At 38.9% G+C, this 22,539-nt stretch overlaps 1 protein-coding gene across 21 annotated transcripts in view; it reads right to left on the reverse strand.

Annotated features, from left to right (window-relative positions):
* The window catches only part of ESRRG (estrogen related receptor gamma), a 401,340-nt gene that overhangs the window by 144,721 nt on the left and 234,080 nt on the right, over positions 1 to 22,539 (reverse strand). For 2 of the 21 annotated variants that reach the window (XM_030448164.1, XM_030448170.1), the window contains exon 2: positions 10,988 to 11,035. The exons of 16 other annotated variants lie outside the window; for them this stretch is intronic. In XM_030448164.1, the coding sequence (XP_030304024.1) occupies positions 10,988 to 11,035 (48 nt within the window). 3 more of the 21 variants (XM_030448171.1, XM_030448166.1, XM_030448176.1) reach the window with 3 other exon arrangements.

The raw sequence follows: 22,539 nt of genomic DNA on the forward strand, positions 1-22,539 counted from the left end.
GTACCATAGAAGTTAGTCTTTCATACAACATACATTGCTGTCCAAATAAGCAGAAGTGATTAACTTTGTACTCTTTTCAAATCAGCAGGCAACTAATTCAGTGTATTAAGGTGTTCAGTGTTTCAAGGACAATTCTAAAAAATCATACTGAAAAATGGTATTAGATGTAAGCAGTCAGCTAGGTGCTCTGTGCAACCCTGTATTACCCAGATCTGTCTGTCCAAACTCCCACACTGTGTTGCTCTCTGGTCTGTTGTCTCTCTTTCACTGGACTTTACCTCCTTTTCATTAAATGCATTTCTCTAAACTGACACAGAAGAAACCACCCACCTCTCCCTCAGATGCCAAGTAAATTTCTGATTAAAAAATCCCTACAGCCTTGCTAGTCCGCACATAATACTTTTATTTTAAATTAAAAATGCAAAACCACACACAAATTCTATGCAACTCTATAGCCACACATACAGAATTGCAGGTTGCACTTGCCATGATACACACTATGTTGTGCCTTCTTTTGCAGTTTTTGTAAACTGCTTGTATTTGTAGTCAAAGATCTTGAATAGGAACTACCTATATATTTACAAACTGCAAACCACAGTAGCATGACAAGGCCCTCCATATACTACCAAAAAAACTAAATAATAATTGAGTAAATCATAATGAAATAATTAGCAATTACACTCAAATAGTCTGTATCAGAAAGTCTTTATCAGAATAAGCAATTAGACAATGCTGAAGGTAGAAGAAAATGTCCAGATATGTTCTGTGTTAAGATTCTGCTCCCTCTGAGCACACTGGTATAACAGGAAAAAGGAAATTACTGTAAATAAACCTGTATGGGTAAAGGAGGACTGGTCCAAACTGGTACCTAAAGCCTGCAACAAACATGAATTATCTCTTCAAAGATTTAAACACACAGTAGGGACTCTAATAATAACAATAAACATATTAATTTAGCATCTAGTTTCATCTGCCCCAAGGAGAAGACATGCAGTATTATCAAAAAGTTTATTCTTGTATATATCTGACCTAGCAGAAGCAGGAATTACAGAAAAAAAACCTCAGGGGAAAGACTGCCTTCATGCGATGACCGAGCTGATGTTGAGGCCAGAGAGGTTAAGTACATCAGATAAACTTTGGATAAGCAGCACAACTTCTGTATGCTTATGTGTTCTAACTGAAAATCCTGAACTTCAAGCTTTTATGTTGCCACCTCTCAGAAGAAAAGATGGGGGAGAGGAAAAAAAAAAAAAAAAGGAAGCATCCAGGGATCATACATGCAAACTGACAAGATTTTGCAATAGATTTTAGTACCAGCAACTTCTACAAATGGTGCACTATGAACTGCTAGCCTCAGAGAAGCATTTCAAGTTGTAGGAATTAGTCCAGAACATCACAAAGGAAGAATAAAAGCAGTGTACTTTACAGTCAATTGACAAATGCTTCTATGCAACTCATTATTTCACTATGATGACCTAGGCTGTTTTCTCAACAATATATGAACAGAACTCTGAACATGCAGGAACACCCTCTAAAAATAAACCTCTGAGACAATGCCAGGTTGTCACAACAGGAATACACACACACTACTGGGACAGCAATCACAGAACCAAACTTGGATTCTAAAAGTGTATTTTATCAATAAACTTGCTTCACTACTGCTAAAAAGGTAATACAATGAAAAATCAGTATTTCTGAAGCCTCCTGTTTTCATCAGAAACACTCATGATTGAAATCAGTCATGTATATTCCTAGCATTGAAAACTGTGTATTTAGCTGTATGTGGGGAAAAAAAAAAAGACTTCAATCATTCTTATTGTTAGGTCACAAGACTGATACAAAGTTATTTTTGGTTTAGATACATTTTCACAGTTATTATGTGAAATTAATTGCTTTGAATGGCTTTATTTAATTTTACTAATTACAAAGGTGATGTGATTAAGCTATTTTAGAAAAAAAAAATCAACTATTTTTTGCTTTCAAACAAACCTATTCAGTTATCTTCAAATTTTAACTTTGACTGAAAACTTCTTAGTCATGTAGTGCTTGCCGTTATTTTGTGGACATCATGTATAAGCAAAGCCCTCATCATCTGAAGCCCAAGTTATCCCTTCAAAAATCAGACAACCTGTACCTCTAAAGACATGCATAGAGACATCTTGATAGCAAAAAGACTTACCAGGTATCTGTGAAGACCAAATTTGGACCCTACAAAAGCAGCTACTGTTCTTAAAGGCATTTCAGTAAAAAAAATTGAATGGCTTATTACATACCTATCGTTTGATAATTTGCAAGGAGTTACCACTGATAAGAAAACACTGAATTATTTAAAAAAAAAAAAAAAACCTACAAAAAAAAAAAAAAAACCAACCAACTAAATTCTGTTAAGAAAGTAAATGACAATCCCAATCCCAGAGAGCATAGCATCATAAGAAAGAAGACATAATTATACCTAAACTGGACTTGACAGACACCATGAAGGTGATTTTGAAAAGGGTCATATTTTCATTAGAGGTCTGCAAACAAAAGATCTGATGAGTTTTCTTAGGGCTAAGGGTATAGGAATTCTGAAAATTCTAACCATGGCGGGAAAATTAGTTGTATTTTTTTGTGTACTGTGGTTTTGGTGGGGCTGCCATTGGCTGTTTGGGTTTCCATTTTGTTTGTTAGTTTTTCTGGTTTTGAAAAAAAACCATATATTGTGTAACTACATATATTGTGTAAATGCAGCCTGATAGATACTTACCTCTTTTCAAAGTTTTGTGCAGAAATAACAAGAAAGAAAGCAAGCAAGAAATGCTCACATTAAGTAAAATTACACACGGTATTTATGAAAATATATGTAACTTTAAACACATTCTAAACTAAATCATGAAAATTTCTCTGGTCAGGTAATAATACACTGATAGAAGGAGGGCAATGAGAGTGATTTATCCTAATACGTAACAATTAGTAAATTCTGCTTCCACTGCAAATTTATCCCCCTTACTTTTACCACAGAGTCTGAGAACAGCTTTTGATGCTGAATGTAACACATATAATAACCACATGGCTTTAAAATCTCCCAAATATGCAAATGAATGGAAAAGCTTTGTGAAGGAACTGTATACAGAAGAAATCAGCAGACATTAAAATGTAAATCATAAAGCATAATTTCAAAAATACAGTACCATCTACCCAACCAAAAAAATTAAGACACTGAATGCTGACCTGTTATCCTCCATTCCTTCTGCTGCAAAAACTAAAGCAGTAACTTTGAAAACACTGACATTTGCCTCTATGCCTCTTGCTTTATACTAAGAGAAGTCTGCTCTTAAAGAAAGAAAAAGTGTCTTTAAAAATCTCAAAAACATAATAATTCTTGCACTTATTTCTCTGCAGCTGAGCAGAGCCATTTACATAGTCCACTGAACACTGTTTAGTAAACACGACAAGAGTGCTTCTATCTTACTGGCCTTGTAAAACCAAGGCAGGGGTTCTGTTTTTAGTGCACACTCTGGTTCAGCGTTAATCCTGTTTTATGTTGTTCACACCTGCTGCTGACTAGCAGCCTGCTGATGGGTTGTGGTTTGTGCTGCTCTGAGACAATCCTCACCAGCTTCAACAAAAACCTAATCACTAAAGTGGAAACAAAGCCTCAACTGCTAAGCACTAATTGTAAGAGGGAAGAACTGACATGCAGGCCTCACCTTCCTTACTTTACTATTCCCCACTTTTCAGAACATGGGTTTTAGACTCACATGCTTATGTTTAGTCCTCGTGTCCAGTTTCTCAGTTCTTCTCAAGATAGCAAATTTCAGATTCAAATGTCATGGACAGAACTTTTACAAATATATGCCGTGTAACTCACCTTTACCTTTGTGCCTAAGAAAATAATAGGCTTTGCTGTAACGGTAGTACTGAATATTGATAAAGCAACCTTTGGTTAATATGTACAGAACCAGACTTTTGCCTGTTCTCCTAGAAGCTTTCTTTAACATATTTTCACATGAAATTCAAATGTTACTGCTCTAGAAAACATCGGGGTTTTATTAATCACAATGCTGCTCTTCACTTCCTTTTTCTTTTTAAAAGCTCAAAAAAAGCCATGAAGTCAGATCTTCCCATTGATCCCAGAAGTAAAATGAATGTATGGCTTCATTTGTACAGAAGATTGAATGCTTTACCAGTGAAAAAAAGGTGATCTGTGACTAATAAGTCTGGAATTATATACTAATATTCAGAGAGAATAAGAAAATCAAGGAAAGGAAACCAATTTCAATAGAAACCCTTTGCTTGGTGAAGACATCGACTTGAACTGTGCATTATGATCAGAGATAGAAATCACATGCAATCTTACCAACTCAGGGACTCAGATGTAGATCCTGTTATCTGCATCAAAATTTTGCACTAGAAAAGCCTCTAAAATGGAGGGCAGGACATAACTTCTTTCACACTTACTTTAAGGTACTCTTTATATGACTAGAATAACATAAAGCAGCATCACAGTATTTGAAGAGCAAAGTCTCTATGTGTCTGTTAACCTGCTGTTAAGCCATCTTGGCCTATTTCTTTCTACAGAAGAGAAAGCAGGAAAATGTTTCCTGTCCAAGAGCCAAGTTCCTGTATGTCTTAAACATTATTAGAAACTTTTCATTAATAAAATGTTAGTTGAAGACATGCTGAATGACCATAACTAACTTTTGTGACTTTTTAATTCTTCATAGGAACACAAAGGCATTTCTGCCTGTATAGGAAGTTAATATGCATCAAGCAAACATACATATTCCCTTAGGGAATGTCTTTTCACCCAGAATTCATCAGTAAAACCAAACCAGGATCCATCAGTTTTACGTAAATTCAGCATTTCAACATCTCCTGCAATTCTGATGTAAAACCAAGGAAAAAAGGGGTCAGTCTCAGTTTGCCTTACCATCTTCAACTGAAGGATTTCTACCTCTTGTTTAGTCAACACAAGACTGAAGACACTGGCATGATGCCAACATTGCTTTGAAGCTCACACAGAAAATATTATGGGGTAACCTTAGTATTTCCTGGTCACACTCCCTCAGGCAACTCAATACTGGTGCAAATGTCACATCCTGGCAGCGAATCCTTGGACAAAGGCTCCATTTCTCCATTGATTTTTTTTAAAATATTACCAAATCATTCATTTTAAAAATCAATTATAGAGACTGATCCAAAATCTACTAAAATGAATGGCATTGTTTCCATTTAGTTTTGAACCAGGCCAGTACCAGGAAAAGCAAAAGATTTCTTAAGATAGATGCAGGAGCTTGGCAATAGGCTGTCCTTCATACCTTGGAAAACATCTGATAACTTATCTAACAATGGCACAAAAAAACAACAGTAATTTTGTCAAGCATCTGCATCTGCAGTGTTCTTCTTCCAGCATTACCTAATGCACAAGTATCATACATCATTTAAAAAAAAAAAAAAAAAAAAGAAAAAGGGGGCAGGTGGGAAGAAGCCCTGTCCGAGTCATCCATCAAGTGTACATCCAGGCCACTGGCACTAAGAAATTTAATATATGCTAAAAAGATATAAAAGACGTAAAAAGCTTTCAGTAATAAGACAGCTTCAAAAGGTGGAATTTAATATTGTCAGGTGTCTTTTTTTGCCAGATTATAAAGCTGACTTAAATGCCAGGATAGCACATTTCAGAAGTTGCAGCGGCTTATATATTGTCTACTATGAGTGGCTGAAGTGTATCGCAGATCCCAAAACTAGACTATCATCATCTGAGGGAGAATAAATGAATTAATAAATAAATTTTTAAAAATTGACATTCCCTACCAACCTCTCTACCTGCTGCCTTCAAGCACTCTTTTCAAGTAGAGCCTCCACAGAAAAAAAGTTAAAGACTACTTTATTTTGATTATAGTGCTTTCCCCAGGCAGGAATTTTTATTTCAGTTTGAATCTTTAAACCATTACATTTTCAGTGATGCATTTTTATATTTACAGTTGACATCTTCATAGAAGAATGAAACCTTTGAGCAACAGCTCTAAAGCATGAAGGTTGCCTGCAGTAAGTACTTAAATTATTTTACACCCAAATGGAGCTAGTTGTTTTTAAGCTAAAATTTAATAAACCTTAAATCAATGACCTTTCTTTTATTGAAAGCCTGCACTTGGGAAAACTAACTTTCCCAAGAAACATATTTTGGTGAGTAAATGCCAAACAAAGGGCTATTTAAATCTGAACATTTTCTCAATTTATAGGTTGTGGACATTCAGTTCCTAAATTCCCAACTGCTGCCTAGTGAATGGCACAGAGGTGCCTTGGTTTAATCACATACCATTGATTTCAGAGTGTCACAGTGATCTCACTGATAGTAATCAATAATAATCCAAAATCAATCAAATCTGCTCTTGCACTATCATTCATCAAACTTGAACATACCAAAATTAATTGTATGCATGTAAAAGAAAAAGAACCTGGAAATAATTTTTTTTAAATTGCACACAAAAAAAAATAGAATTGGTGAACTCTGACAAGATCATGGTGCATCTGAGCATGCTTCATGCCTGCTAGGCTAAATTAATGATGAATCATACCTGCCTTCCCAGCAAAGACTCTGAGATATATTCATTTTCAAACACAAAAATACACAGCAACTGAAGACAGAGAACATACTAGTAAACGATCAAGCATTATTTTATGAACTGTTGTGCTATGTGCTGAATTTCAAATGTGTTGCCAGTATATTACAAAATGTGTGTGTTACACTATGAAGAACTGCACACTGTAAGTTAGCCACTGCACTTCACAGAGCAAGAGAGGATAAAATTACTGAATTTCTGTACCAAAGACATGAATAGACATAGTCACTTATCAAAAGAGCTGTTATTGTTGCTGAGGATTCCTCTCTCAACATATTCACCTGTAATTTTGTCAAAGTAATAAATCCTTCCATTCATTACAGCACACTCAAAAGCACCCTGCTATTTAATTTAAATGGAAAAAAGGCCCAAAATGTCTAAAACATTTACTTTTGCTAATGTAAAAGTGCTGGCATTTTACTTCATTCCCGATAAGCCGGTGCCAGTGGATGTGATTATTCTTTTCTTATTCAAAGCATATCAGTAGTTCCAAAGCACTCTCAATCTTATCAGGTGTATGAACAGCACAGTTACTGAAAACAGTTTGTACTGCTCCTCTCTCTTTCTGCCAGGCTATCAGATAAACCCAACTAACTAACTGTATTTACACACAATCAAACATCAGCTGTGTCTCCAATATATTGTAGCCTGTTTCTGGCAAGCTACAGGTTTTCTGCCTGACATTAGCAGTTACAAAAACACCAGCAGTGAGTTAGCTTACAACAAAAATACATCCACTCTACAGTACTTAACACAAAAGGGAAGTTGGAAGAGGGGATTAAAACAAACAAACAAAAAACCCAAAAAGAAAACAAAAGAAAAAAACATTTTTTGCAAGTAAGAATGATCTCTTTTATCTCAGTATTTCACAGGTATTTTACCTGATGCTACCAGGAAAAAAGCATACATTGACACAGGACCTAAAAGCAGGAAAACAGAAATTATTTGATTTTTAATTTGTTTTATTCTCCTGTTCTCTGTGAACTGTCTCTGATTTGCAAGGAGCGGGAAAAGGAAAGGAAAATGCCTCTACTGGTTTTGTCTCAAAAAACTGTAGATTCTCATAATCCAACCTTCACCTGATTTTAAAGACACCACAAAACGAAACAAACAAAAAAAAAAACCAAACCTGACATTTTCCTTCAAAGAAGCCTCGCAGCAACTCTGCTTTTCATTCAGTGTCTCAGATACTGATTTTTTAAGTGCTAACTGCTAAGGAGTAAGGGAAGATCTACTACTTTGGAAGTGCCACGGCTCTTAAGCTTGTGCTTACTGCACAGCCACAGGAAACCTGAGTAGAATCTCCCCGGATTCTTCTCGGAAGAAGATCTACATTAAAAGAGCGTTTAAAGAGTTAACCATTAACCCAGCCGTGCGCTGGGCGCTTTCGCCTAGCTAAATGAAAAGTTCTGGAACGCCGGAAGAAACCCTGAGTTTCAGCTCTTGATTAATTACAGTAGCCTTCTTTAGAAGCTTAAGCTTCAGTCCCGGCGTGAAGCGTTCCTGGCCGCCACCCCCACCCCCTGACAGCCTCTGATGGAGCAGCAAAGGGCAGGCACGTGCCACCACCTGAGCCCATCCCCTGCTTCTGCCGGGCCTCCCGGCGCAGAACGCGCAGAGCCATCCTCCAGATTTGTAGGAGAACAATGAGCTGCATTAAGCCAAGTGTGCAGTGCCGGGTAATTCAGCCGGTTGTTGTTTCTCCATCTGTGACACCACGGCCTGGTGATTGATGGGACAGGTGTCACTCAGACTAATGTCAGCCACCGACGGTGGCAGTTCGGCTCTTGAAATCTCACCCAGCACCAACTGGGCCCAGTCAGCTCCGGCTAGAGGAGCGATGGGGTGCCCGTCAGCTTTATGCAGTTTGGGGGAATCCGATTCTCACCCTTTTAAACGCTCAAGGGAACGGCTGGTTAAAGACATGGCATTTCATGCCACTTCGAAGCATCTGATCTGTCCCACTACTGGCTGCTATCAGAACGTTGCCAGGGAATTCTTTCACTGCTGGAAAAGTGAATATAATTTAGTAGAAGAAATCCTGCGTTCATGGAACATTACACTACAACGGTGGGAACTAAACAAAACAAAACAAATCAGAAAAAAACCCAACAACCCACAACACTCTTTGCTGAAAGAATTTTGCCATTCTCCGAAGATTACTTTCTTAGCAATCTATGTGCATTTGCGTTCAAAAACCTATCCTAAATCTATCTGGTTTTAAGATGACACACAAGTGATAGCTTTTATTTTTACTACTTTTTTCTTCTCATTTTTTAAAAAAACAAAAGAATAAAATAATTATGGTTAATAAAAACCTCACAGACCTTTTGAAATTAATTCCTCTGAAAACTATTTTAGCATTAATACTTGTCAACCAAGCAGATCATAGTCAATCTAAGCAAGAAAATGCCAACTTAAACAGAAAAGGTACACTGCCATTAATCCACCAAAAGGACAGGAACCAAAATCTATCAGCCAGTGTCAAGACAGGGACGGGAGGGGGGGGGAAATAAATAAAATAATTTTTAAAAAATTAAGCAAATGAAGAATACAGGGGAAACTGCTTGATACTTTGTGTCATTTTCAACATAGAGAATTATGCAAACTGTCAGTAGCTGGCTAAACTAGGGGCACAGCCAAGAGTAGATAAAGGATTTCATAATTTTGGTAACTATTGTTCTCTATTAGATTTTCCTGTTGCTTGTTTCCTTAAAAAACATACATATATAAGATTTTAAAAAGTGTTTCTTCCAAAAATAGCTCTAGAAACAAACCCAGATATAGAAAGGAAAGAGGAAATGAAGAGCAATATCACAGATAAGGATGGACAGAATAAAACAAGCCACCTCCTCCTCTCCCCACTCATCTTGGCACCTTTATATGGGAAGGAATTTCAGAAATGCTCAGGAACAAGTTAGTACTACATTTTAGATAGACTTCATTACGCTTACCAGGATCTCTACATATACAGGACTTCAAATTTTTTAATGTTTTGCTAGCTTGGGAGAGGTGATGTCAGCTTATAATTTTTTATTTATATTTGTACTTTAAAAAAAACCAAACAAACCTTTTTTATTTTTTTTTCTGAGGCCGTTCAAAACTAGCAACAGCAACTCCAGGTCTTCTCATTCTAACTTGCCAAAGCCATCAATCTCTGATCACACCTATTAGAATCTCACTGCAGCCAACACTACAGTTAGCGACAGCTTGACCAGTTGTTTAAGGAAAGAGTGTGTGATGGAGCAAAGCTAAATCGACACATCTGTGATACTTCTGACACCCCTCAGCATGGCTAATATTAATTTGTTTTCTTTGGCTAGGTAAGTGCTGCCAAAACACATTACATGTGGTATGTAGTTCCAATCCAAATGATGAAAAGGAGATGTGCAGGGTTTTTTTCACTTAGGGCAACATGAAAAGATAGAGAGGAGAAAGAGACAGCCATGCTAACCTACAGAGTAATAACCTAAGAAAACCTTAAATCACTTCCTCTTAGAAGTTTGGTTTCAGAATACAATGCTTTAAAAGAATCTGCCCTCCCACAAAAAGATTGCAGATCAAATCTGCAAAGAGGCTCCACTCAAAGAATTGGAATAGAATTTTCAGTATATAATAAAAGGATATATTTGGATATATTTGGACTACCCTCATGCACAGAGGTAACTCATCATTTGTCAGTAGGTTGTCATAAATAAATACAATTATGTACAGGGATATTATAATGGCTTTATTAGACTGAGGAAAAAGAACCCCTATTTCATACACCCCAATATACTAACTTCTTGTAGTATATGGAGGCCCTTCTGCAGCATCATGCTTAATGTTCTTTGTATTATGAAAAAATATGAAATTTATATTTCTAATAGATTTTTTTTGTTTTGCCTTGTAAATTATTTTTATCTAAATCAAATAATTCCATCTATATTTCATACAAATTCAGAACAGTATAAGAGTCAGACTTTCAGCTGTAAAGATAAACAGCAAATGCTTGTTTTACACTCTGTAAAAGTACCTATAGGAATCTAAACTTTCATTGGGATATTAATGGAGATTTTTTCACAGCAAGTCAAAGACTCTGAAGAAGAAAAAAAAATACATCAATTTTAGAAGAAATGGGAAACGATACTCTGCTTTATAAAAAGCTATGTTCCTTAAAGGGGGAAAATAATTACAAGTTAGACATTCCTTTAGTGTAGATGTGCAAAATGAAAGAATAGCAAAGAGAAAAACCCTTCTTTGTTGGAAGAAAACAGAAATTAATTGAAAAACATTGCAAGCATTATGTAAACAAACCCAAGAGATTCAAAGCTTTTGTAACATAGCAAATACATAAATTGTCTCACAAGACATACATGTCAAAAGGCAATGTTCTACCGTACCTATTGAAGTTACTCTCCAAAGTGCTACTGCAAAGGCCAAACAGAATCCTATAAAAATAACAATTAAGAAATACTGTCTGAAATAGCAATATATAATTCAGTTTAATATTTTTCTTTAATGGTTTACAGTATTTTTTCTTCTGGACAAGCAAATTTGAACAACAACAACAACAAAAAAGTAATATTTTTGATGATTACTAAAGACAGTTAAAATGGAATGTTTATTTTATATTTTTGTCTGAGAACACTATGATTTATATTAACAAACCTATGTAGAAGGCTTCTCTCCCCCTAAAAATTATTATATTCTTTAGATGTAAACATAACCAAGTACACATGTAGCTGAAAAGACACATTTCATCGAGAGCCAAAACTTACAGGAATAAGAATGAATATTGGTCATGTAAATCCTTTGGAAGAGGAATTTTTTATAAAAATATAGAGCTTTTTTCAAAAACAAAACTGTGAGTACAATTACAGAAAATGCTAGATTACATGAAGAACCTGATATAGATCAGGTGCAAATGATCTCTTCTCATGGATATGAAAAAAATAACCACATAAATGCAGCAGGTTTCTGATAAGCAACTGCATAGAGAGGAGTTAAATAGCTCTGCATATACTTAAGGTATACACATTTGTGTGCGTACATACAACAATAGACAGTGGACAGATTGCAAAAGGAATATCCTCTATATATGAAACATACATACATAGATATGTATTTGAACTCAAAACTTGCTGTGCACAGGCAGAGGATTTCCATGTAAAATGCAAATACATAAAACATAAAACCACGCATATACATGCTTCTATAGATGCACTGTATGCACATTTGACTACCTAACTTAAAGCTAAAGGAGGATACTCAAAACGTAAAATACCGTGCAGTGAGTGGGATGTCAAGCTGCAGCGGCTGTTGGTGTCATCCCTGCACTATCGAACATATATATGAGTATGATTGGAGACAGAAAGGCTAAATATTTCACTGTCAGAGCATGTCGAGAAACGCAATTCATTTCTCTCATGTGCTTTAGGACAATGACAATTTAATACAAGGCCAGTGGATATAAAAGAGATAAAAACTGAACAAACTGGCCTGGCATAATCACAGATTTCCTCTAGAGAGCTTGGTAGCGTGAGGCTCATATGCACTTGTAACAGATCAACATTTTATTGTTTCTTCCCTCCATGAATTTGCTAAGAATAATTCATAGCAAAGCTTATCTTATAAGCAGAGGCTACTCTAAGCTTCAATAGGAGCAAGAGTTCCTCTCTTTTTTTTTTTTGTTTCCTTTCTTACCTATCCTATGCACTTATCATAAACAAGAACATAATACTTCCTTGAAAGGTTCAAATAAGCGGTGGTTTGTTTTTTTTTACTTCTGCTTACACTTCCACAGAGGTGCAAGCAACCTCCCTGCAGGTCAAGGGTCAGTCCTTAAAAAACATTCCATAAATTAAATAATCATGTTACTTACAATAAATCAATATATTTATACAATAATTTTTATCATAATTTCTCTCTGTAACATACAGAAATAGCAGCATAGCATATGGACCAGCATACCCGTGAGAACAGATGTATCATACTTTCATACTCTGAGCAAAAGTAGGCTTCAAGTACTGTTAAATATTATCACAGACAAGTTACCTTCTGTATTTGATGAATAGCACCATGTATTTGAAATTAATTGCAAAAGTAGGGTTGGCTAATGAGGCGGCCCTTATCTTTTCTCAGCAGTGCAAGCACAAGTATTTTTCTGCTGGCTCAATGTTTTTAAATGCCCAAAGTGCTATTAACTAAGTTGAAATCTGATTAAAATATGAATGCTAAAACATTCACAACAGCTAATGCAGCGACACACCGAGAGAAAAAAAAGAAAAAAAGAAAAAAAAAAAAAAAAAAGCTAGGGAAATTCTTATCTCTTTTCTTATCATTAAGCATGTGTTTTGAAAAATAATAATTAAATAAATTGTTCCCTAAAGATTCTCGCAGTTGTTTTGCTTCCCATTAGCATCTTTGAAAACAGTTTGTTAACACAATAGTTATTCTTTATTATGGAGCTATGGGGATGGTGCCCTTTTACCTGCCTCTGTTTAAAAAGGAATTTGTAGGATGTGTTAAAGCTTAAGGACTGCTCAGAAAAGGACAGTGTGCCTTAGGAAAAAAACGGGGGGGGGAAAAAAAGTACAGAAGAAATGATCGGGCATTCAAGAGAATTAATGGATATCCACAAGGGCTTTGCTAATAACACGGGTTAATTACCGCTGTACGCACCAGGCTCAGTAAATAAAAGAGCACAATCATAAACACATTAAAATGAGCAACCATCACTAAAAAGAGGGGCAAGCCCCAGTAAATGAAAAGCTGTCAGACAGGCATTTCAGCACAAACTCTTTATGCTTTCTAAAGGATTACAGAACTTGTCAGCAGTCTATCAAAACCAAAAAAGCAGAGACCTTCGACTGGACAGAGAGAAGGAAAAACGGACCAAGGCCTGCCTGCTGCCCAAGGGGAGCACACAGCAGTCTGTTCACTCACCCACACTTGGGGGCTGGCTTCACAACACAGAGCTGCCTGCCACCTTACTCACTGGGTATGTGCAAGGAGGCCTGGAGACTTAGGAATTATTATTAAGTTTGGGCTTTAATTTTTTAATAAAAACCCTAAATAGCTATCTAATAGGACACATGCATGTAGTCAAAGATCTCCACAGCCTGGAGAAACTGTGGAGTGGAACCAAGTGCTGCTTCCTACTTCACAAAGAAGCATTTTTCAGTCCACCCACTTCATCCCTTTCCAAATGAAAGGCACTTCTAAAATAAATTTTTGGAGAATCAGAAGCTATGCCAAAATACTTTAAAGAAGAGTGAAACTGACAAACTATTTTATGCTTCGCATATAATCACCTCAGACACACAAATATATTTAAATGCTGATGCAAGTAAGTATACACATGCTTATATTCATCCGTACACAAACATTACCCAGACAGACTCAAAGGGTAAACTCCTTGGACCATTCCCACATTACACTATGAGAACAGTTAGAAAGATATAAACTGCGTATACGGACTGTCCTTGCCCTGAATTACTTACAAGATGCGATGCCTGTAGTGCACTTTAATTCTACACAACCCTTGTTTCTAGTGATATGTGTTTTTTGTGTATAGCACTGTAAGGTAAAAATCTATGCAAGCTGTCACAGTTGAATTTGTTTCACATTTAAATGTCGTTGTACATTGTTAAATGGGGAAAGTAGAGAAACTGCTGAGGGTTCAAATTAATGCAAGACAGTGATCCACAAAGGGCAAACATACACAGTATACAGAAGCTTTCTGGAGTTACGAATCTCCTGAGTTTTCTATGTTTGGCATTTGGAGACTACGTTTAAATTTAATAGTCTCATTCCCTCTTCCCCCCCCCCTCCCCTTTTTTGGAGTGTTTCAATTGCCTTTCCTTCTTCCAACAGCTGTGACAACTGTTAAAGCAGTCAGTAAAATTAAGTCCGCTCTATAATCCTTTAGTCAACGTTACATTTTAATCAGAGGTTGAAAGAGATTTCACGTTATGAACGCACTGATTCATTTAGAATGATTAAACTGACACATATGTCAAAATAAGCAGATATATTTATTGCATCAGTTAGCTTATTAACTATTAGTAATTATTACTGTTATTGCTTAAAAAGCAAAAAGCCAAGGTTACAGCTGGCTTAAAGTTACTGCATTCTTTAACATGCTCTGCCTTAAAATCAAAGCATACCTAGTGATGATCAGACAGATGTCTGTGCACTCCCAAAATGTTCGAACAATTTTTAGCTCAAATCCTCTCTGCACTCATCCATAACATGAGAGTTGCAGAACCTGATGTATTTTTTTGCATGTGTCCTTATGCTTGCATGTGCATGCACATGTGACAAAATAAAGTCAAAATACCATTACTGTATCAATAACATGTAAAACTCTGGGGCTTACTGAGATAGAAAAGCAGATATGTTTCTGAGCGTTACTTCTCTGCGTCCACTCAACCACACATGCCTCAAACCCTATGCTCGGGCAAAATACTGGGAGTATTATGACTTTTAATTGAGCCAATGAGTAAGAAAAAAATTATTTTGAATCCTGCACCGGAGCCAAAAAGACATGTGTCCCGATTTCATTTAAATGCACCTACTCTAAGAGGCTTATCTAAACTAATCATTCAAATTAGCTATAAGAAGGTAAAATCAAGAAAGCTCCTTGGTGGGGGGGGGCTGGGAAAGGGGGCAGAGTATCCACCAAAAAAACCCCACAAAACTTACCACCTTTTTCTGCATTTCATTAAGAAAAAAATAAAATGTGCCACTGTTAGTAAAAGCTGTGGAAAATGCATTTTTTACATTTATGAAGCTATCTTACACTATGTAGCAGCTCTCAGTGCACTGACCTATAAACCAGATCTGAGAAGACATCCTACCTCTGTTTATTTTATTTATCCCAGAACATTACAGTGGGTTTCCCTGCCTCCCCTTCCCAAATTGCCTTCCTGCAAGCCAGGTTATTTTTACTTCCCATATTATTTCACCAATATGCGATCACAGCAATTCACTTTTCATTTCTGGCTTAATTACAAATAGTAATGCAATATGCAGACAGTAAGGACAGCTAGTGGGCAGCCACCTATAATACACTGTCACCTCTCAAGACAGCCTTTCCACCGACTGCGTCTAAGGTGATGCTGGCTCTCAGCTTGGGTTTTTTCTTCGGTGTTACTGTCACCCTCAGCGTAATGCGAAGGCAAAGCTACGTAAGTGGCTCGACATAAAGAAAAATGAATCGGTGACAGCTCCCGTGATATACTAATATTTAATCCCGTCTGTGGTCTGAAATTAAGTTCAGGAAGCCACTCGTCAGCCCCAGACTGCCTCGTTTGGTTTGGGCGCCGGGCTTTTCGCCGGAGACACTCCTCCAGGTAGCTACGAAGTGCCAGCCAAGAACTGCGGCTCGTTAAAAAGTATTTTGCTACCTTTTGTAAGGAAGATCCAGAGCGCAGGGCCACGCCGTGAAGCGCGGATCCCTGCAAAAGTACAAAATGCCCCTCCCGCTGCCCGTGGGGGGCGGCTCCCTAGGCAGCTCGGCCGTTACCCCAGGGCAGGGGGACGCTCGGCCGCTCCCAACCGCCGCCCCGGCGGGGCTCGGGCTCCCTCCCTCCCGCCCGCCGCCGCCTCACAGCCGGCGCTGACGGAGGAGCCGGCGCACCTGTCAGCCTGCCAGCGCCGGGGCAGGCAGTGGGGACGGGCGCTCGCCCGCCGACAGCACCGCTCCTCCCCGGCGCGGAGCGCCCCGTTGCCGGGCGCCTCCCGCCCGTTCCCCCCCTTCCCTCCCGTGCGCAGCCGCCGCGCAGTGCCCCGGGCCGGGCCCAACACGGCCGCGACGGCTGACGCCCGCGGCCCCGGCACAGCGTTACCTGCAGCGGCGTCTAGGCGCCTGTCATGTTTTGGGGCAGGCGGCGGCGGCGGTGGTGGTGGTGGTGGTGGGGTGGGGGCGGGGAGCGGTACCTACTCTTCCTCGTAGTGCAGGGAGAGCGGCTCCGGCAGGCAAAGTTCTACCGAATCCATGTGCGCCCGGCGACCATTCTTCGTGCGCCCCCGCGGTAAATCAAAGTTTCCGCGGCCGAACGCCGCACACTTGGCACGCGTGGCTCTGCGGGCGAGGCGGCGGCGGCAGGCGCGGCCGGTGGGGACCAAAAGCTCGCCCGCGCGCCTAATCAAGGACTTAAAGCCCCGCTCGGAGCTCATGAATATGAAGTAGGGCTTTACATATGCAGTCCCCCAGGCCCGGAGGGACGGCGGATTGGTGGGGAGGCGACCAATCAGGCGCCAGGGGCTCCGGGGCGGCCCGGCGCGCGGCAGGTAGAGGGGTGGGGACGGGGGAGCGGCCTGAGGCGGCGGTGGCGGTTGGGGCAGAGCCGCAGACATGTCCGCGCCGCCGGCCGCCGGCCCGCCGGGGCTGGACTCCCCTGCTCCCCTCCTCCCCTGCCGGCCGCGGGGGAAGCCGGCTCCAACTTCCCGGCGCAGTTCGGCAGGTACCTTGGCAGGCACCCTGAAGGACGGCGCGCAAAGGTAGACGATGAAGTTTACGCTGCCGTTACCGATGGTGGCGTTTTCGCTGTGGCGGCCAGGGCTGAGGGCGGCCGGACTCGGCTCTGGGCGTGCTCGCCTGACCGCCGCGTCCCTAACCTTTGGAAATGCTCGGCGCCGGGGGAAAAAATAAATAATAATAACACCGAGTGCAGCCTGCCGAAGCTTCTGGGTAACTCAACTTTTCATTGTCATCCAAGTTGCTCGGGGGGGGGGGGGGGGGATGGAAATTGCGGGGGGATAGGGCGGGGATTTTGTTGTGTGTAATAGAGGTATATAAATATATTACTTACATAAAAGTGCACATAAATATACAATTATACATTTAAAATTTAAAAGTTTTTTTTTTTGTCCTTTCTAAAAAAGGGCATTCCTAACTCAGATGCCTGCCTTAGCAGCACGGGTGGAACTGGAAGGGCATACAGGTATGTGTGCTCATGTACAGGTTAGCTACATCTTAACATTTAGATAATCAGATGTATAAATTTGGGTGCAGTAAAGAGAAAGCAAAAACTCCAGAACTGCTCAGTTTCTTCTGTAACTGTGGAGGGATTAGTGGACTAACTCAGCCTGCCTCATCTTAACCCGGTAAGAACTGCACTGTCGGAGGTCTGCATCAGTAAATCCGGGGCTGTGTGTCGACCTCCACTGTGTTTGCGGATTTGGGGTTTTGTAGAGAAAATTTTAGCGAACTAAAAGGGAATTAAGCACATAGCCCTGCATGTACGCCTGCATAAACATCACCAAAGCAAACCACTGCTTAAAGCCAGCTCAGAGGTGAACTCGTCTCTGCCGTGAGGAAAGGTCCCTGATTAAGCTTGTTCCAAGGAAACGACCGTACTCAATTATAGACACTTTGCACTGACATGCACGCACACACCCCATTTTTAAAAGGATCAGTAATGAACTGGGGGTGCTTTTTCTTTTTTCTCACAAAAGCTGTAGTTTTTACTTAATATGACAACTAAGACACCATACTTATTTTCCAGGTTCTAAGTGTTTCTGCCCCTACCAGTCAAAACTGATTCAGGCTATTTCTGCCAAGAAAAAAAATAAAACAGGGAAGACCGTATTTTTTTATAATTCCGGTCAGCTCTTACAAAATCTTTTGTGAGTGGAGCCCTAACGCGATGCAAATGGCAATCTTTTAGATCAAAACAAATCAGTGCTCGCCCTCTGACTACATTCGTACCATTCAGAAATGGGAACTCAAATGCCATTTTCAAATCTGTTTCACAGCATTTTACCAAATAAATACATTAACCCAGGTCTAAAACACTGAAGTTCAGTAGACCTGTTTGTATATGTTTACAGCAGAGAGGTTTCGGTGCTGTGTATGTAACCTTATGTGAAGACAGGGCCTGCTTCCTACAAACCTGATACAAATACATGCCAGTTTAGGAATCGGGATTCACACGGTAAAACTGCAACTGACTACTGTATAAAAAGCAGGTAGTCAAAACTTAATTACCAGTAGCATTATGCTGCCTATATTGTTACATGTGAACTCTGTAATTAAGATGTAAATTCGCTTGTGAGCAGTGAATTAAAAAGCGCTGAAGAGTAAAATCCAAGTACTCTGTAGAAACACCAGAAACAAAAATCAGGTTTTATCAAATTTTAAAATGAGAGGCATTTGCTCATTTTACAGTACAAGTGTGTCCTCTTTGGCAATTTGATAATTTGATGTGGATTTTGGGATCAAGTCAGAACTTCAATATGCTATTCCTATGTTTATCTGTGTTACCATATAAACCCAAAATACAGTTCCTACAAGACTGACTTACATATGTACATGTAATGACAAATATATGGATAAAAATATGCATGACAATACAAATATATTGTATATATCCAATTCAATATATTGTATATTGAATATATGTGAGTCTGCTTATAGATTTATTTCCCAATTCCTATTTTTCAATATTTTTATGCTAAAATTCCTTTAAATCTTTTCATGCATATCTGTTTCCTTAATTAAAACCACCCATAATGGATCCCTATACATGAGTAATTTGATAAGGTTTCTTTTCTGTATTAAGTTCCCTGGAATATGAGCTCCTTAAAATATGACAGCTAATCCATTGTGGAACTTACCAAAGCACAGGTTAGCTTGTTTTCTACTTAGGTTCATTATCTCCTCAGATTATGTATTTATATTTTGTTGCTGAAACACAATGGTCTCTTTCCTTCTGTCATGGTCTGTCTTCCTGCAAGCTCTCCTTTTCATGCTCACATAGTTTCTGCTACCTTGTTGGCTTGTCCTCCACCCTCCTCTGCACCCCCAAATAACTGTTTCCGTCTCCTTTAATTCATCATCACTACCTTTCTATCAACCATCTTTCATCCGAGCAAGCTGCTCTCTTCCCTGCCTGTGCTGCTCTCTTGGAGAACCAGAAATACAGTGCTGCACTTTACATGTTGATAAACAAAGCAGTTGGCTTCTTCCCCTGGGTACTGAAAGTGTCACCTCCACCAAACTGGGGCCTGGAATTCCAGCTACATTCTTGAACTTGGGTTTCACAGTTACCGATTAGTTTGGGGAAGGGAAAAAAAAGATAAGAGATTACAGCAGCAAATAAACTGGGGCTGAGCATAATTTCATTTTCTCAAGCTTTTTTGTAGAAATGAAGAAAAATAGTGGTAGGGGAAAGAAAAGCAAAACAGCATCAGTTTACTGATTTTTATCAGGGGATATAGAATAAGAACATGCATGCAAACACACATCTGTGCTAACTTGTGAAAACATACAGTGCAAAATCCTACCACAAGGAGTCTATACAAAACAGTGGTAATGGAATCAGAGAGGGGAAGGAAAAAATTGTCATGAGTGCGTATACCAGTCAAGAGGCTTTACTGAGCAGCATCTACATTTCCATGTCTGTGTGCATGTAATTTCCCTTTACATCTTTAAGCATCTTCACAATTAAATACTATAGACATTTCAAGGCATTAAAATAGTTGGATTTTTAAAACATAACTACCTCAAGGCAACTGAAGAAGTAAAATTCAGTGGCACTTCACAGAAGCCACGCTGTGCATTGTGTCAAATGTGTATTTACCTAAAGGAGAAGGTGCAAGCCATCTGGGAAGGAGCAAGAATATGAGTCTATGAGCTGCTAAGAATTTATTTGAAAACAATTATACTGTTACTTTAGATGGAAATTTGCCATACACCATGGTACCTTATTCAAAGACTAGCTGGGAAATATACTGTTAAGAGCTTGAAATAAACATTGAAGTATGACCATATATGTGATTTTCTCTTTATTCACAGTCACTAATTAAAGAAGCACAATTTGGATGTCCTATGCTACAGCGAGACCAACATTATAACACTGTCACTGTCTACAGGTTTTTGCCTTTTGTGTTTCTCACTGGAAGACATTTGGTGCTTCCCTGGATATGCTGCTAATGAGTTAAAACATACACTGTGAATATTCCAAAGTTTGCTCACCTGTTTTTATGCAGTTGGACAAACTGTAGCAGGTTATTACTTTAAAGCCATCTGCTACTTCAGTCTGTACTCCTTGTTTTGATCTCAGGAAAAAAACCTCATCTAACACAATCTCCAAATGTTCCTTAGAACTTTTACCACAGTGCATTCACCAAGACACAGAGCAAGGCTTTTAGATTTTGCTGCTACTCTCAGTTCCAGTATATAAAAAATGTCTCAGTGAAATAACAGCAATTGCCTTACCATGTTATGGAACTACATTCAGTTCATTGGGTCTCAAATAAATACTCTGTATTTTCTCCTTGTTTTATTTTCAAGGGCATGGGTTTGGGTATTTAAATGACTGCCTTCACCAGTACAGAACAAAAATGTTCCCATTGCTATAAATTAAAATCATTCTCTTGACATAACACCTTTTCCAACACCCCTGACAAAAAGAGGGGAAAACGGAGAAAAAAATAAAAAAGAAGAAAAAGGAAAAAAAAAGAAAGGAAAAGAAGAAAAAGGAAAAAAAGAAAAACAAAAGGAGCCTCACACACATTGCCTGTCACCCACCAAAAAAGGTCTACTCCCTAAAGATAACTCAGGCTCACACTTCAATGTGGATATCTCGCTATTACCCCAAGCTCTTTTTTTAGTGTAAGTTTCTTCAGAGAAGCTGCAGTGCATTACTGTCTCAGGCAGCCAAGGATAAGATGACTGAGGGAATTCAGTTGCTCTGTTTAATTAATACAGGATTATTTCACTTTCATTTTGTGAAGCTAATAATATGACTGGTGGAATGTCAGTAAAAATTAAATCATAAACTAGTGCAGTACCAAAGGGAAAACTTACTTTAGTTATGGAGTATTCCCAGCAGAAATCTTGAAAATCTTATACATATTTACACTGATAAAATACCATATGTACTTCATGGGATACTGCAAGCTTTCTACAATCCTTATGGCATGCATTTACAGAGCAAGAGTTAACATTTTGAGATCATACATTAATAAATGAGTTGCAGTTATATTGTTTCTTGAATGTTAAGCACCACATACTAAAAGCAGGAACACAGTCAAGGTCAATGTCCTATTTTAGACCTTTTCAGCAGCTGTGATATTATGATAATCACACTTAAAATATTCCTATAGAAAGAGTAAATTAGCCCTTTTCACTAGAAGGATTATTATGATAAACAACAAATCCAAAAGAGAACGAATTCCAATCTCTCTCCCCCTCCCCCAATGCAATGAATTGCTCTTCCTTAGTGTGATGAGTGTTCTATCCAAGAATTCTTTTATATAAATCCACATTATTCTGCACTTATATTACCTTTTAGGTTTTTTGGAGGCCTCACCTATGTAAAAATACTTTGCTTAAAAAGTGCTTATGCTTTCTGTTAGAACTGAAGCATTCCAGTTGACATCCTATTCTATCACCTGTACTGCAGTGAAATGTAATATCCCACCAAACCAGAAGGGAAAGAAGAAAACTAAGCATCAGCAGCTATTCCTAAGCAAGATTAGGGGTTTAGCTCCATCTAATTGAGGGATCAGACGTGTCCCTCAATAGGTCTCTTCCCACTCCCCGACCAGCCCTTCCTACCTCTCTGCAAGCTCAAAGTGCTAAAAATAGAAGGTGGAGCATAAATATTTCCCCAGTGAAAACACCAATAATCTTTACTGTGCGTTGACATGAATTGCTTGTTACACTGCCTTAGGATATCATGTCTTGAAGCGAGAGCACGCATACACACACACACACACACACACCACAGAGCCACCAACCACCCTCAAAGCTCCTATAATTGTGTGTGCATCTCACAGAAGCTCCTACCACACGACATGGAGCCAGTACACCTGCAGTATAAAACACATTCTTTCTATACCCTGCCTTTCCCTCCACCCCCCTAGCTGTCCCAGCCCATCTTCCATCACTCTTCCTTTTTCTCCCCATGCACACCCTTCCACTATAACATTTTTATTA

This window comes from Calypte anna, chromosome 3, assembly GCF_003957555.1.
Source record: "Calypte anna isolate BGI_N300 chromosome 3, bCalAnn1_v1.p, whole genome shotgun sequence".
NCBI lineage: Eukaryota > Metazoa > Chordata > Aves > Apodiformes > Trochilidae > Calypte > Calypte anna.